General features: G+C 40.6%; 1 protein-coding gene across 1 annotated transcript in view; it reads right to left on the bottom strand.

Moving 5' to 3' along the window:
* Positions 1 to 18,766, bottom strand: part of LOC308076971 (GTPase IMAP family member 7-like) — a gene marked incomplete at both ends in the record, with an annotated part of 96,035 nt that overhangs the window by 57,709 nt on the left and 19,560 nt on the right. The window contains one exon of the mRNA XM_080417496.1: positions 3,500 to 4,135. Coding sequence (XP_080273622.1) covers positions 3,500 to 4,135 — 636 coding nt within the window. The remainder of the gene's footprint in view (positions 1 to 3,499; positions 4,136 to 18,766) is intronic.

Genomic DNA, 18,766 nt, shown 5'->3' with positions numbered 1-18,766 from the left:
AGTCGGCGATGGTATTAAAATGATACATTCCGCAGGCTCCAGTGCTTGGCTATGGGAAGCGTACTCCACAGATGCATTTAAAGTGATGCCCGGTGGCATCTCTTCGGTGTAAAATGATGTTCCAAGTTTTATTTTTCAGCCCTCACATAACTGATTCTCTAGACGTATTATGCTCGATTTGGGATTCATTGTTCTTTCGTCCTCCATCTCTTAGATTCTGTTCTCCTATATGGCAGCTAATGCTGGACCCTGAAACCAACCCTGCAGAAGTCTCTAGACGGTTGCTACACCAGAATGTTGCGTGCTGTACTTAACATCAGCAAGTGTGAACGTGTTACCAACAAGAATCTGCATGAGGGAATACCAAGGGTGAGCGAGAAAATAGAAGCCAGGAAAATGAGAGTAGCAGGACACTCCAAAAGACATCAAGATCTACCAGCCAGCAAATTGGTGCTGTGGGAACCAACACACGGGCACCGGTCACGAGGATGTCCCAGATTAACATTACATGGACGCACTCAAGAAAGATGCAAGAGAACAGGACCTTGCCAGATGTATGGAGAACTGAGATGACTGGAGGCGATGATGGAGAGCTCGTCTGAGGACAACCTAGAGAACGCGCCCGTTGCATTGCGATTTTATGAAAATGTGTCTTCTCTCGGCATGCCTCTGTCTGAGGAAAAAAAAACCTAGGCAGCAGCATGCACTTTGAATTTCTAGGAATCATGCTAGTCAGTGTAAAAATGCAAGACTCTACCCGAATCTCTATGAAAACATTATACAGTAGCTGATACACTTTTTCTATAAAATAAAAGATAATAGCCAATTGAAATGTGATCTGAAAAATCAAGACCAACAGTTCAAAAGTTAATGGCCAAAACAAGTGGCCTGTTGTAGCGCCACCATGAGGCCGATGTGAAAAACGAATGGTGGCCTTTCCTCCTTGGCCTAGTGGGAATGTGCGTGCAAAGTTTCACGGCAATAGGATTCTGCATTCATGATTGGTGGCATTTGTATAACCACTCCTGCACACTTTGGAAGCCAAACGTAGCCAATCAGGATATGAAAAATCTGACCAATACGTCTTGATTACAATGACTGTAGAGGTATATTTTACCTATTTGCGTGAGGTTTGGACAAAATCTGTCCAATGATGCTGTTCACAGACACATGGACGGACCGACACACAGACGGACTCTGGAAAATCAGGAACTAACTAGAAAAAGTGCTCCTCGGAGCACAGGTCTCCGCCAGGTCTGGTAGGTTAGGTTATTGTGGCCTCCTGGTAGCGCTATAATAGGCCAATGTGAAAAGGGTGCAATTTGTGTTTAGTGCCTCAATTAGGATGGAATATGGAAAATTGGAAAGATCCGTGTTGATCACATGACTAAATAGATACTGTGTACCGATTTGCGTGATGTTTGGACAAAATTTGTAGGAGTAATATCATTTGTTTTGTGGAAAAATCGGCCTCCTGGTGGCGCTATAATAGGCCAATCCGAAAAAGGTTCGTCTTTGGCATCCAGGGAGTGTTTGCTCAGTTTCGCAGCGACCGGGCCAACAGTGCCGGAGATTAGCTGTTCACAGACACATTTTGTAGTCATTTTCCAAATAAAATAATTGTTGAAAAAACAATGTATTGAACATAAAAACTTGCCTATAATTTGACCAATTGATCATTGAAAAGTTACTGTCACATCTGTGTCTAAATTGAATTAAAAAAAAAATTAAAATTAAAATTTTCACATTTGCTTTTGTGGCAAAATGTGTTGACATAGGTGCGTGAAGGACGTGTCCCCACTGTCGTGAAAATAACTTGAATTGTCCCCTCCATTAGACCCTCTGAAATTGAATTTATCACCTGTGTTGTATACAGTATAATTTACTTATCTGCAGTGAGTCAACCCCACGTGAGTCAAAGTATAGATACTCCTGGTCAAATATTACTCAACTACAAGTGAAAGTTTGTTGCTCTGTCAAATTTGTACTTGTTTAAAGTAGGCCCTGCTTGCTTTTAAAAATGCTTAGGTATGCAAAAGTACAAATTACAAAGTACATTTTCCTTTTTCAATATTACAAGACACAAAGTACAGCTGTAGTGGTCAAAACTTTCTTTTTATTTCATTTTATTACACAATGACAAGGTTTTTGAAACACGGTCTTCTCTCCTAAGGGCGCCCTCCCACCGCACTTTTATTTTACCTCTGGGGCAGAATCTGCCAATGCCTTGTCAATGCAAATGCGTGGATTCACACGAGAGCGGATCTTTCCGCCTGTCGCGCAGACCTTGCGTTTATCTGCTCTACGCGACTTGTCCATTTGAAGCAGAAAACTGCTGGAGGCAGGAGCTGATTTTCCCCCTCTGTCCAATCGGGTGAGTGGAAGGCGGACCGTCCCAAGGCTCAGGAAGCACCATGGTGCTCAAGGCAGAAGGCGGTGCGGGCTACGGGGAGGGTCCTGAAAGTGAGTGACAGGCGCGTCACTCCCGTTTTTTAGAATCCGCTGGCTGCAAAAAAACGTGGCCGCGCACAACCTGCGTTTAACGCTAGCCGATCATGTTTTGGTGAGAGCGCGCCCTAAGCCTGACAAATAAAATTTGCTAATTCCCCCCCCCTTTTTTTTAAGAATGGAAAAGAAAAAAGAATCAATGAGCCACAACAAGACATGCAACATGTTATTATATTATCCTATATACTAGCCACTCAAATATATGAGATAATTGGATGTTAAAGGGATTCTAGGCAATATTAAGCCTAAATTTAAGAAATATTTATATATATATATTTTGCATTTTTTCCCCTCTATCAGCCACTATATAATGATGCTGGGGTGTTTTCCTGCATTGAAACACAGTCCTCTTTCTGAAATCCTTATTTTCCCTACTATTTATGTTTTCACATCAGGGTATCCGGGACGTAAATGAAACGTATGCAGCCGACAAAAATGGAACGAGCCGCCATTGTTTTATGCTGCGCTGTTTTTACTTTTTACTTTCGGTTTTAAAACGCTCTCAAACGTCTTTTTTGAGGCACGGAATTTACTTTTAAGATATCGTTTGGATAGAATTTAGTTGTTTAACTTCATATATGTGGTCAATTTATCGGTGTTTGACAACATTTTTTTTTCTTTTTTTGATCTCTGAACTTGCCTAGAATCCCAAAGGGATTCTAATTTTCCATATCCCAAAGGGATTCTAGGCAAGTTCAGAGATCGCAGGGGGGACTTCTGAACGGGCCATGCCGAAAATAGGCTGCTTTATTCGGATACAATGCGTATCACTGCTCGTTTTAAAATGTAGGCTTAATGTTGCCTAGAATCCCTTTAACAGTGGTGTGGATTTCTTGACTTGAATGTATATCACTGAAGCTTTGTCATTCATTGGATAGTGCATTTTTGTATCCCAACAATGTTCATTGTGGGTTTCACTACAACATTTACAACAACACACATTTACAACAATGACAACAATGTGTCTCTGCTTGTATCAGAACCTCTAAACCTCTTAAATATGCTTCAAGTCTCTTCTGCTCTATCTCTGCTTCTTGGAACATCTCAGTGGTGTAGTGGCTTCCTCCATTAACCTCCACCATCGACTTGATTTTGGCCAGCAGCTCAGTGACCTGAGAGGGATCCTTGGTTTCGTTGTTGAAGACATGATAGCGACCGTCATATTTGCTGATTACTGCTTGTAGTTTTGGACTCTTTTTCACAAAGTCTTCAACTGGATCACCATTGAGCAGATCACCACCAGTGAGGAGAATCATGGTGTATTTGTTCGACATGTCACCAAATGCCATCTGTATCATTTCCACAGATGTCTGATCCTCTTCTGTAAATCTTCCCAGTTTGATCACAATCAGGAACACATGGGGACCAGGAGCAGCAAAACAAATACACTGTTTGATATCATTCATAACTTTATCATCTTTAAATCTGGTGTCAAAGAATCCTGGTGTGTCAACAACAGAGATGTTTCTACCATCCACTAGACCTCTGGCCTTCTGACAGTCCATTGTCCATTCAAATGCAAATTTGGATTCAAATGCACCCAGGATGGTGTATCCAGTGGCACTCTTTCCTGCTCCGGACTTTCCAACCATCACGATACGAACTTCTTCATCGTTCGTCTTGAGAGCTGGTGGATTATAAAGATATGGTTATGGATGATACATATTAGAGGTTTCCTAAAAACATTGTCTAATATATTGTATTATATCAGAGGGTGTGTGTGTGCGTGTGTGTGTGTGTGTGTGTGTGTGTGTGTGTGTGTGTGTGTGTGTGTGTGTGTGTGTGTGTGTGTGTGTGTGTGTGTGTGTGTGTGTGTGTGTGTGTGTGTGTGTGTGTGTGTGTGTGTGTGTGCGTGCGTGCGTACATAGGTGTGTGTGTGTGTGTGTGTGTGTGTGTGTGTGTGTGTGTGAGAGAGAGAGAGAGAGAGAGAGAAAGTTGGTATCATTATAACAGATGACAGATCTGCATACTGTATAAGACAGATGATGTTAAACACAATGTATAGAAACCGTTTTTAATCACAAAATCAAATGAGTTGTAATAGTCTCTATACTGTAAGCAAGGGAGTTGTCCCCTAAGACAAAGCATGTCTTAAAGGTTTACATTATCAACACAATGTCAAACCATCAAATAAAACATCATTAACAGAGCGGCCTCTTCACCCATTTCCTAATAATGTTTTGTTTTATTTAGCTCATGGGCAATTGTATTTATGTTAGCCTTGACATACAACATCAATGTGGTGCACGATTTGACAACTATTGCAGGACATGCAGTGATACTAAAAAAAAAAAAGTACTCAAATGTTTTACTTAAGTAAAAGTATCAATAAGGCAATGTAGAAATACTCTGTTAGGGCACGGCCCCACCGCACTTTTATTTTACCTTTGGGCCGGAATCTGCCAATGCTTTGTCAATGCAAATGCATGGATTCTTGGAAAAAATCCGCAAGACCATGAATCCACGCATTTGCATTGACAAAGCATTGGCAGATTCCGCCCCAGAGGTAAAATAAAAGTGCGGTGGGGCCGTGCCCTTACAATTAAAAGTCCGGAATTCAAAATGTACTTGAGTAAAACTACAAAAGTATTGCTATCAAAATGTACTAAAATGTTTGAAAATAGCAGATCTACAAGCTCACAACGCGTCGCGATGCGAGACGTTCTGTGCTTGTATAGATCGGCTATTTTCAAATAGCCTAGAAATAAAATGGGGATAAAGTGGTTAATGTATGTTTTATAATGTAATAATTTATATCTGCGAAGTAACTAGTAACTAAAGTTTTCAAATAATTGTAGTGGAGTAAAAGTATAATATTTGCCTCTGAGATGTAGTGGAGTAGAAGTAAAAGCATAGATGACTGGAAATACTCCAGTAAAGTAACAGTACCTAAAAATTGTACTTAAGTACAGTACTTGAGTAAATGTAATGTACTAAGTTACTTTAAACCACTAAGAGGACATGTATGGTGTTGGTGATGAAGTGGGTTCTGCGTAACTTGACTGAGATTTCCTCACTCACCTGTAGACAAGAAAAGGAGACCTGATGATGAGACTCCTCCTGATTGTTTTGGTGTTTTTTTTACTGTGTTTTGAATGCAGGGAGAACCTATCAGTGGATATAAGTGTAATAAGTAAGTTAGTGAGTAATATTAACTATAGTCTCACATTTAGGTTTCACTGAGGCAGCACCACCTGCATGGCAGTGGTGGAAGAAGTACTCAGATATTTTACTTAAGTAAAAATAGCAATACCACAAATACAAACAATCAATCAATCAATCAATCAATCAAACAAACAATCAAAACATACTCTGTTACAAGTAAAAGGCCTGTGTTCAAAATGTTACTTGAGTAAAAGTACAAAAGTATTGGCATCAGAATATACCTAAAGTTACCAAAAGTAAAAGTAATTTTTTTTTGTGGAAAATAGACGATCTACAAGCTCACAACGCGTCACATTTGGTGCATATATTTAATGTTTCTTTACTTTACTTAAAGGGTTAGTTCAGATTTTTTGAGTATTTTCTGTAGGAAATACTTACCATTAATGTAGTGGTTGCAAAGGTATTAATTGATTGGTTTCGTTCAATTTCGACCCCTCTGTCACATGGTACTAATGTTTGTGTCCAGAATCACTGCGCCGCGGCAGCCTACTCACGCACAAAATATATGACACACAAAATAGTACCATGTGACAGAGGGGTCGAAATTGAACGAAACCTGCTCTATATGGTAGAAATAGGTCAACAATACAAATGACGCTAGTTTTTTTAATTAATTTATTTTTAATGAGCGGCCCCGACCAAATCTACTAATCTACCGGAACTACTTCATATTCATCAGAACCGGACCATAACTCTGACCACGGGACTCGGGCAATCAATTAATACCTTTGCAACCACTACATTAATGGTAAGTATTTCCTACAGAAAATACTCAAAAAATCTGAACTAACCTTTTAAAACAACCAATGACCATTATAGTGACATATATCACACTATAAGGAATTATAACAATGTATTATGACGCATTGTGAAATTATTATAATGGATTATAGCTATGACAATTATAATACACTATTATCCTGGCCAAAAGAAACAAGTCTGTAAGTGACAAGTAATTATAAAGTATTATATTTTAAATTCTAAGTCTACATGACATTTTTTATAATGTGTTCTGATTATTGTTATAAAGCATTATGAGTCCTCTTACACTGTTATGAGCAGATTATAATATATTATATTATTTTGTACTGTTTAAGGCATTATATACATGGGTCTAAGTATCTTACCTGGTTTCAATGTTGAAATCCTGATGTAGTTCTGGAGAGACAGAGGAAGTATAAAGACAGGCTATGAAGCTTCATCAACAGGAACCAGCTCACTGACACATCTCTGGTGTCTCCCTGTCATTTTATATATTTCAGTCTAAAATTCCTTCAATGGGGGAAGTCAGAGATCTATTGTTTACATGAAGTGAGTGAATCACCTGATTAAGCTAATCTGCACCACAGAGAGAAGGAAGATAACAGCAGCACAATCAACGATTGACGTAATCAAGGTCCAGTGCTTGTTTAGCATCAGTGTGCAACAAAAGACTACTGCATATAACTCAGCGGTGGAATGTAACTAAGTACATTTACTTAAGTACTGTACTTAAGTATCAATACTGCAATGCAGAAATACTCTGTTACAAGTAAAAGTCCGGAATTCAAAATGTACTTGAGTAAAAGTCCAAAAGTATTGTTATCACTAGAAAAAGTGCTCCTCGGTCAGGTAGGCTACCTATTGTGGCCTCCTGATGGCGCTATAATAGGCCAACGTGAAAAGGGTGCCATTTCTTGTTAGGCCTTGCACATTCACATAGTGTGAATGTGCGTGGAAAGTTTGACCGCAATCTGACGGTGTGTTCATGATTTGCGGAATTTTGTTCAAAACAAGCCAATAATGCAAACTTTAGATGTCAATCTTAGCCAATCAGGATAGAATATGAAAAATCAAACACATCCGTCTTGATCACATGACTATAGAGATCATGTGTACCGATTTGCGTGAAATTAGGATACAATTGGAAGGAGTAGTATAAAATAATGTGTTTTACATAAATCGACCTCCTGGTGGCGCTATAAAAGGCCCATGAGAAATATTTGGGGCAGAAGTTCTGAATTGGCATCCAGGGAGTGTGTGTGTACAGTTTCGCTGCGATCAAGCCAACGGCGCTGGAGATTAGCTGGTCACAGACGGACGGACGGACACACACACGGACACACGGACGGACGGACGGACAGGGTGAAAAACATACTCTCTCGCCAGGCCGAAAGACAACAATGCCAAGCCAATTGGCATGCCCTGCCCTCTATTCTATCAAGTTATCCTAGGCCCTATTCAGTTTCCTGAAATGTGCTGTTGAATGTATGAAGAAAGGTTTTGCCAAAAGTGCATTAAAGCTTGTGATTCTGCCATGTTCTTCTTCTCTTCCTGTTGTACATGTCCATTAGTTTTGCCCTCTGTTACCTGTTAACATTCCTATTGTGTGCACATTCATAGTCCACTCTTTTGAGTCATGCAAATTGCAGCAACTTTTCATTAAAGCTTTGATAGCCGCCATTCAATTTAATCTTCGGTGTCAAGATCCATCGTCAAAGTCTTTTAGGGGATCCTTCTATTGGCCAGCTCCTCAACAGCCTAAAAAAAGAGCAACCACCGTGAGAAAAGATGACCTCTCATTATCACCTAGGTGTACAAAATGGTTTAAAAATTAGGATCAGGGCTATTCACTTCTTTGTATAGATGAAATGTTGGAAGCTGTTCTGTTTAATGGCCTTTTATGAGTTCATGAGGTGTGGAGAATTCACCACTAGATCTCACAATATTATCCTCTTGGCCCTCTGGTGGGCCATGAGGATACTACAAGTGGGCCCCCACATAATTGGCAAAACTTTTAATGCAATACTAGGCCTATTAAAGCACTATCGTACACAACCCCACAGATATCTGACACTTCACCTGGCGTGGCAGCATGTACCACTACCTATATACAGACAGTCGAGTTCCCCTTTGATCCATGTGAGGCCCGAACGCAATCCAACGTGGCCCAGCCATGCATATTTTTGGCACACTGTGGAACAACTCAGTATGCCTTCATTGTTTGCGAGTGGGATAATCATATAGCCTATCATGTGGTAATAATCTTTGTCAAACTACACAAATCACACCAAAAGGTAAGCTATGTTATGATTGGAATACGTTTTAATATCAATTTCACCCAGCACCGATTATATGACTGTCCCGTGCGTGCACCCTGGAGATGTCCGTGCGTTGCTGTTTGCAAAATGAAAATCCTCTCACAAACGCGTATTGTAGGTCTTCAGTAGCTAAGTAAATATCTTTAACATAAATAGGCAGTTGTAATTACAGGGTTAACAGGTGACCTAATTACAAGCATTTAAAAGTGAGGAATTTAAAAGTATCTATTAGGTTGGATGCTTAATCAGTCACCCATTTAAACAGGAGCTTAAAGCCTTAACAGCTATTCAGATGTCTCAACAATTGGCTTTATTAAAGTTAAGATGTTCGGTAACATCATTATATGTGAATATTGGCTGCTGCATAATGTTTAGATGCCTGTCAGATGGTCAGACAATGCTGCTCCGCATGTCTACGATCGAACAAACTGGTGTAGCCAAAGCCTACACGACCTGAAACCAGACGTGAGATTTGAGCGGGCCGTACGCTCAAGTCGAAGTCACGATAGATTGATAAATGGCGACAATTGCGTTGATCTCAGCGTACGCCCGTTCTTCGGTTTGCGCAAGCTTGATAAATGAGGGCCGATCTATGGACCAATCCCAGTTAACGTAATTAAGCCTCGATGAGGCAATTCATATTGTAGATGGTGTGATAAAAAGGTAAAAACACATGACCAGGCTACTTCAGGAGCTGTGGGATGTAAACTTGATTAATATACTATACAAAGGACTATTATGTCCTGTGTATAGTATATTAAGTGCAGCACTTGCGTACCGACCTCACAGATGCATCTTTAAGGACAAGTGGGCGGGGCCCATTGCTCCAAAGATATACACTCTGGTGTTGTTTTGCAGTAGTAGTCAGAAATATGAAAAGAAAAGCTTTCTTTGTCCCCTATTGTTCCATTAAAATGTTTTCCCAAACATTTACAACAGCAGGCCAAATTGCTCACTCCAGGCCATGCAATTTCTCACAGCACTCTGTGAGCAGCAGGGATGATGATGCTGTGGTTGTGAATATGTGTGTTGAATGGGTGAGTAATAATGTAGTCTGACCCATTCATCTCCTATGGTGGTCATTTCAGACCCAAAGTAGGCTACGTTGCATACGCACGCTTCATCAATTATTTTTCATCCATAAATTATGACATGTGTATAGCCTGCTGTTATATTACAACCTATACTTTATATCCCACTGTCTTATTTGAATATTACCGTTATTGCATTGAAGACATGCATTGCGTTACTTCTGTTAGCCTATTATTCCCCCGCTATCACAATCATTAATGCAAATCAACATTTGTGATTATCAACTCTCTGATGATGATGCTCTGGAAAGGACATCTGCTGCACTAGTCAAGGCGATATATTAATATCATGCAGTCTCTGTGGTGTTCATTAGTCAGAGCAGAGTCCCAGGGGTTCTCAAACTGTCTCAGCTTGAGACCCCAAAAGAGAAATGTGGTGTCTTTCCGGGACCAAAACTATGTTATGAATGGATCACTTACGTAGGAAAATAGCTGATCCACAAGCTCACAATGTGTCACATCACGACGCATCGCCGATGTGAATCGGCAAAAGTGGTTAATCCGATTTTAATACTACATAAAAAATTTTAATGGGGACCCCTTGGGGGTCCCCAGACCCCACTTTGAGAATCAATGCGATACTGTACACTTTTAGTAGCCAATAGATACAGTACAAGCTGGAACGTTTTTGTTGACCTAGTTTTTCTCCCTAGTGTGACCCTTATGAGCGACTGCAATCCGATTGGAACAGGGCTGCTTTTTGTAAAGAGGAAATGTATGTCCAATTATCATTAACAGCAGTGGCTCTCAAACGTTTTCATATGAAGGACCCCAAAATGTATGTATTTGGCTGCGAACCCCCATCTGAAAAGGTTTTGTGCCAGGGACCCCCAGAAGAGAAGATTTTCAAGATGTTCCAATTTTTTTTTAAATAGCAGATGTACTAGTTCGCAAGTGCCGTGCTGTGGGCTTGTATATGTGCTATTTTTGAATAGCCAAGATATAAAGCATGGATACAGCGGTTAAAATGATTGTGACGCTGTATTAACACATTTAGCTGAGGACCCCCTGGAACAGCCCCAAGGACCCCTGGGGGTCCCCGGACGCACCCTACTTTGAGAACTACTGATTTACAGTTAATGCAAAAGTAGCATAATGAGTAGTATAACTTTTGTCTGTTACTGATTGGAACAGTGTGAAGATTAAGGTGTAGCATTTGATTATTATTGTCTTTATTAAGGAACCAACAAAACATGCCACGTTAACAATGACACAATCGAATCACACGATTTTTCAGAGGAAAGGGACAAATCTTTGTGTCTGAAATCATTCCCTGTACTCACTATAATAGTAGTGCACTGTACTTCTGGCCTTTTGTAGTGATGTCCGGATGTACTGTTGTAATAATTATACCCTATGTATTGGACTCGTCCCACAACGCATTGTGAAAAGTCGGGTACAACGGATTGTCACTGTCATAATAAACTATTCCATCACACTTTACACTGAAAGAAAAATGCCAATGTTTATCTGGCACACATGACAGCAATGACAGTTGAGGGTCGTCACAGCTCCGGTCAAATTAAACAAAAAAATAATAATAATTCTGCCATCCGTACGTAATTCAGTGGATGGCCATTTATGCATTCATGCCAGCGTAATGCCCGGGTGGTCCTCCTACTGCTTTATTACCAGTATTTCATCATTCCATCCGTTGGTATTTTTACACTATTTTCCCTAACATGAAAGCATGAGGAAAATGTCAACAGCACAAAGCATCCCATTGTGTGTGTGTGGGGGGGGGGTGCTTTGTAGTGGAGTCTATTGTTGTTCTTATTATGTCCTTCGGATATGGGGGGTGGGGACGAGGCTCCGAAAAGCCTCCAAATTGAGCATGGCATGAAACGGTGGCAAGAAAATGAAAGCTGCTGGTAAGAAAACACCATCCTAACAGCTGCTCTATAGGTCTAATAAGCAGAAGGAATTGAAGCAGACCTTGGGCCACTCTATTTGAGAGGAGGACACAAAAGACAAAGAGAGAGAGAGCGAGAGAGATGGGGGGAGATAGGCCTCAAAAAGATGGAAAGAGACAGCCAGTGGTGTAAAGTACATTTACTCAAGTACCGTACAATTGTGTAGGTATTTTTTTTACTTTACTGGAGTATTTCAAAATGTCAGGACTTTTACTTCTACTCCACTACATCTCAGAGGCAAATATGATACTTTTACTCTACTACAATTATTTAAGAACTTTAGTTGCATACATTAACTAAAGTTAACATACATTAACCACTTCAGCCCTATATACATTTCGGCCGTTTGAAAATAGCCGATCTACAACCTCACAATGCGTCGTGATGCTGCACTTTGTGAGCTTGTAGATCTGCTATTTTCAAGACCTTTTAAGATTTGAATACATTTTCCACATTTGAAAAGTTGTAAAATGGGACATTCTGCATAATGAGTACTTTCTACTTTTGGTACTCATTCAGTGCCACATGACGTCTAAGACGTCATGGCCTGTTGCGCCCTGAGCGCCACGTGACGTCTAAGACGTCATGAAAAATAAAAAAATAAAAAAATAAAATTCAAACATTTTTATTTTTTTTCAGAACCCAAGATATGATGATTTGAAGATTTGCTGCTCCATTCACTTCTTGTTTAACTTCTTACTGAAAAAGGCTGTATCTCGGCTCCTAAGCACTTTTTTAACAATGAATTTTGGCTGTGGCACTCAGAACCAAACTGCCATAAATAAGAATGGCGCTGAATGAGTTAAGTGCATTTTGATACCAATACTTTTGTACTTTTACTCAAGAAATGTTTAATTCCAGATTTGTATTTGTGACAGAGTATTTTCCACCACTGGAGACAAAATAAACATAACAGATATGAAGAAAGAGAACAAATGAATGGCCGTGTCACAGAGAGAAGGAGAGAGGGAGAGATAGAGAGGAAGAGGTTAAACAATATTGTGAATTTCATGGTGTGTTAGGCACCCGGTGAGCAGGGGGACCATGGCTTTCATTGACCATGGGGTTAAAGCATATTACAAGAAGAAAGGCTGACATTTGAATATGAATATGAACTCCATCCTCTGGCCATGATTAAACGCCTTCTAATGAATTGTAAGAATTTTTTCTTCAACCCGGGCGTTGGTCTAATTAATTTCCCCACTGTAGTATATAGCTCAGGATGAGAAATGTTTGCTGTCTGTCTGTGACATACTGTAGATGGAACCCTTTCAAAAACCCAGCTTCCCTTAACCCTTTAAGACCGGGAAAGCATCTGTCACTTTTACATTTTAACCACTTCAACCGTCATTTTATACTTTGGGCTATTAAAAAATTGCAGATCTACAAGCTCATAACGCCGCACCGAGTGCCACGCTACGAGCTTGTAGATCTGCAAAAAATGCTTTAATCATGAAAACTCTTTGAATATTTTTTCAAGTAAACTTGCTTCTGGGGATACTACAAATGTCTTCTAAATCCTAACGTTTTTTTGGAAAAAAACTACGTTGCTATAATCAGTGGTTCGCTAACCTTTTCATGGCAAGGACCCCCAAAATCATAAGTATTTGACCGCGGACCCCCATCTCAAAAAAGGTGTTCCAGGGACCCCCAGAAGCAAAGATTTGAGTTAAAAATGTAAAAAAATATATATATTCAAAGATTTGCACAAATGTTCACAATAAAAAAAATATATAGCAGATCTACAAGCTTGTATATCTGCTATTTTTGAATAGCCAAAGAAATCAAAAAATGACACAGATGCCGTTCCTGGATTGAATGGGTTAATCATGAAAGCGGTGATAGTTTATTTGAAGTAATATTGTATCATACTGTTATTTGGTTTTATTTTGTCAAAAATAAACATTTGATCGGTCCTTTTATGGACACTTTTATAACAACATGAAAGTACAATTGTAAAGACAACAAAATAAAGACGAGTGGTCGTTATTCAGCATGCCTAGAGAGATCACAAAGAAGCATAACATCTGATTTTAAGAGAGGTACTTTTATTTTACTAAAAGTTTGCCACACTTTGTTCTTAGTCTTATTTCTCTGTCAATAATTTATTTTCTCTCAGGGTTGCAGCCTAGAACTATTCATTTCATCCACGTTCCAGCTGGCTGGCCTCCATTTCATTGCAATACACAGTAACGAGCAACTTAGCCTTGTGACACTGCGCCACCTTAAGCCCAATAAACTTTGTTTTGCAACAAATAGTGAAAATACCCGATCAAAAAGCTTACAACGTGTCCCAATGCAATGCATTGTGAGCTTCTACTGATATTAATCATCATTATTGTTATCATTAGTATTATTATTTAGCTAATTCTTATTATTTATCTGTATTATTTATAATTCCCCAACATAGGGACGCCAGGTTGAAAGTGGTTGAGGTTTTCATGCTTGGATATACTGAGGGCTTAATCAGTATTACATGAATGAATGCTTCACAGAACACTCTCATTAACTTTATTAACTGATCAAAAAAGAATGCAGTGATGATCATAATGAAAATTACAATCCTAGCCATATCAAAACACAACATCGCTGGCACCCGATCAATGGAGCCATATAGGAGACATCCATGGCTCCCCGACATTTCGATATGGGGGAGTCTGGCTATACCCCAGATCAACCCCAAGTTCAAGTAGCTTCAGAGTGTAGGCAGACCGCAGAGAGTAGAGAGCCAGTAGCCTGACAGAATAAAAAGAGCCCCAGTGTGTGTGTGACCGCGGGCGAGTGCATGCATGCGTTACGGTAGCTTCCTTTGTTCCATTCAGGTTGAGGTTCAAATTATAGTCATGATAACCCAGTGTCGCCTGATCAATGAACTACGAGAAATATATAATATAGAGCGTTGCTACCCCAGATCAGCTCCCCCACTGGACATTGATCAGACCTCCAACCTAAAGGTTGGCTCCCCCACCTCTGATCAAAGTTAGGCAACTATGCACAACGTATAGAACAAGAGGTGCGGGTCGCTGCGCGACCCTTCCGTCTAGCCGCTGGCGCGGGGCTCTCGTCTAGTAGGCTGTAGACGTTCATTGCAACAGCGGTAAGGCGAAAACGAAAGCGAAAGCGAAACGTAACGTTGTCTTGACGGAGAGAGCATGGTCGAGTGACCATCAGTTTGTATTGATTAAGGTCAGTTGGCTCTCATGCATTGAAGGAGGCATGAGCTCGGCCCTGGCCTCCCTAGGTTGGCAGAGGGAAGGAAGTGCCCAGGATTACATAGACAATTGGCACTGGGTGTAAAAAATAGGGTTACAAAATCGTGGGATAAAAAATTTAATTAAAAAAAAAAGAGAGAAAGAGAACGGAGAGAGCATTGGCGAGTTACCATCAGTTTGTATTGAGAGAGAGAGAGCATGAGGACCCGTATGAACCACGCAGACCCACAAACACACACACAGCCGTGCATGCGCTCCACTCTCTATTGTATATTAGGATACATGAAAATACGTTATAAACCCCATTCAGTATATTTATGTTTGTTTATAGTAGTGAAATTGCAGTGGCTGTAGCCTAAGCAAAAGGCAAGAAAAAGGTTTCTGCGTGGCTAGAGAGTTGCCTGCGGTTAGAGAAAGTTTCACCTCTCCTTTAGTAACCCGAAGTGAGATTTGCATCAAAACAATCTATGAATACTTAGTGTGTGCGGGGCAAATTAGCAAATTAGACCCGAGATACTTCAGTTAGATACTTCATTGGGCCCAATTCACCAAGCTGTTTACGTCCATATTTTGAACGTAAAGGAATTTACGCAACTTCCCATCTTTTTCTGTCTGTGAATTTTGCGTGAGGTCCGCTCTTTCTCAAGTCTGCACCGAGCCTGACTTACCAGGGATCAAAGCTTGCGGCGTGTCTTTAGAATGCTTTATTCTTCATGCAAAATCAATTGCAATAGTGCCAAACCTCGAATAAAATATCTATGTGCCCAACATTTGTCAACACATATAAAAAAAGAAAGAAAAAAGAGGTTAACGATCTATTGCATCTATGCATATTATAGACATGACATGATGCAAATTCAACTGCTTTTTTATTTATTTTCAGTTGACGCATTTAGAGCTGAATTATTAGTTCCCATCGGCGTGTTTGCCGTTTCTGCAACTGTGGCCACAGTTTCGCTATTGGGCTTTAAGTTTCATGCCAACTCCATCGCGCTATTCATTTATAATATTGACCACATCAGTGATCACATGAACGCTGTCTTACAGTACCTTTTTTTTTTTTTTTATCCCACGATTTTGTAACCCTATTTTTTACACCCAGTGCTAATTGTCTATGTAATCCTGGGCACTACCTTCCCTCTGCCAACCTAGGGAGGCCAGGGCCGAGCTCATGCCTCCTTCAATGCATGAGAGCCAACTGACCTTCTTGTCACCTGACAGGGGAGAGTTTCCCTGGTTGGACGTAGCGCGTGGAAGGAACACGTTATTCCAACCAGTTCCCTTCCCCTCCATCAGGCGCCCCGGCTGGCCAGGGGGAGGCAGTATAGTGACCAGGATTACTGCATGTTTTTGTGAGGGTACCTACCCTAGGAGACACGGGGAGAACATGCAAACTCCACACAGAAAGGCCCTTTCGCCAACCCCACCTAGGGTATGGGCACTGATGACGCGGAGGAGAGAACACGCCCCCAGCGCCCACAGCGTCCCCTGCGGGAATCGAACCCAGGACCTTCTAGCTGTGAGGCGACAGCACTACCGACTGTGCCACCGTGCCCCGTCTTACAGTACCTTGATGAGGATACAGCATGGGTGAAATCTTGCCGTGTCCATTAGCCCACTCAGTGGAGGGTTCATCCAAAGGACAGATTCCCTCCCCTCAGTAATGAATAAAGAACTGATAAAAATCGGATATCTGCGGATTCCATAATCATCTTTTTACCTTGGCAAAGGTGAGTGAGCAATTATTTAGTAGAAAGGGTTTATATAATATCCTTGCCCAGTTGTATAAGCCTTTGGTCGTGAGTTTAAACTTTGTAATCCAACTTCTTATTCTCGTCATTAGCCAAAGTAGGCTATTTAGTATTTTCTTTATTAACGCTCAGCGTGAGGGACTCGCTTGCGTTAATTTAGAAGTTGTCAAGCGAGTGCGTACCGACGTGTTGTAAGCTTAGATCTGTCCATTTTGAAGCGTGATGACGTTTATGGTCTGACGTTAGAGTTCCCGGTTGCCTTTTATGGTGTTAAATGGGGCGTAGATGATCTACGCGGGAGCGCGCTCGTGACTGTCTGGCAAAAATGAGTTTCACCCACGATACACACAAATAACGGCTGTACGGCGTTTGGTGAAACGCACGTGAGATTGTGCTTACCGAAAATACGCACCCCTTTAGTCCACTATTTACGCACAACTTAGTGAATAAGGCCCATTGAGTTTGTTTCTCTTAGGACCATTGCATTTGCTTCAATCTTTTATATGTACCAGAGAATTACATGAAGAACAGGTCCGTGAAAAATATGGTAAAGGTTAACTTTCTCTCACCGGGTAGATTCATCTAATCTCTGCTTGAGTTTTTAAGATTCAAAAATGTTATTCTCAATCGGGAGATTATGTTTTCGCCCCTGTCTGTGTGTCCATGTGCCAGTGTATATACAGTACGTGTTTGTCTGTGTACAACTAATTTATTCACTAAGTTAGACATGAGTCCACAACATATTGCTTGTTAGGGGTTGTGTCCATTTTTCCTGAGCACAGCGTAGCCTGTGTTTTGAATGTTTTCAAAGGGAGCAACACGGTGTACTGGAAAGACCAACTGTACTTTAAATCCTCCCAACACATGCAAATCATGTTACACGTTAACACGCTACGTCTCGACCCACACCAAGGCATGAGAAATTCGTAACTAGTTACTTTTGGGGAAAAGTAATTGTAATGTTATTACTCAAAACGTTAAAGTAATTGGTTATTTTACTTGTTATTAGAGCTTTTCTGATACCGATATCGGTGAGTATGACAGTCTATGCCATTCCCATACCACATAATTTATCACATTGATGATATTTAATTTACAGTAATTTATTATCATTTTACTAACTTGTAGCTGCTTTGAGAATCCTAGACTGTCCTAGACTTTTTTTTAATTACACGCTGTTATTGGATCGGTACTCGGTACGCAAGTTATGGGTATCGGAATCGGGATCGGAAAGGGAAAATTTTATCGGTACATCTCTACTCGTTACTGGAAAAAAAGGAATGTTACTTTTTCCATTACTTTAGTCTCATTACTTACCAACACTGCTCACAGCTCACACAAATCAGTACACATTATCTCTGAAGTCATGTGATCAAGATGTATCAGTCAGACTTTTCATATTCCATAAATTTCCAATTGGCCACGATTGGCTTCAAAGGTTTGCTTTTGTCTTCTATTCAAGTCAGGGGCCCCAAATAGGGATGAAAAGAAAGTCTGGGTCCCTTGAGCTTAAGGCCAGGGGTGCTTTTCATACCATCTTTCGCTCACAGAAGAAACCTGTCAAGATAATGTTTGATCTCAATCTCTAACCAAATGGCACCTACTTTATCTATAAATGCTCAAAATCTCTGTCCGCCTCTGACAAAGTGACTACCCCCCGCATATCTCCAGAAGCGGCTGACCGATCAACTTCAAAGTTGGCTTCTGTATCGCAAAGGACCCAAGGGGAGTACTAGCTATCCTGACACTCAACCTGAATTTTCATTTCGTTTCACTCCGTTATTCAGTCTGAAAGCGCTCTCAGTGCAGCCGTTTTCTGAGAGAGGGCATGCTACTTTTGCATCCTGAAAAGTAACTGTTTTGGACAGTTTTGGTTTCCACCCGACAGAGACGATATACACTGTACAATTTGTATGGCATGGCATGGGGGCCGGGCCGTCAAGGAGAGGGTCTGTGAGGGTTTGTCTGTCTGTCAGGGGCTAATCTGGTGAACCACTGAATTGATCAGCATCAAAATGTCTCATAGTACTGGTGTACGGACCTGAA

Source organism: Gymnoscopelus braueri (genome assembly GCF_963280865.1).
Source record: "Gymnoscopelus braueri genome assembly, chromosome: 21".
Taxonomy (NCBI): domain Eukaryota; kingdom Metazoa; phylum Chordata; class Actinopteri; order Myctophiformes; family Myctophidae; genus Gymnoscopelus; species Gymnoscopelus braueri.
Note: the sequence above shows the minus strand (reverse complement) of the source record. Positions and strands in the feature narration are given on the sequence as shown.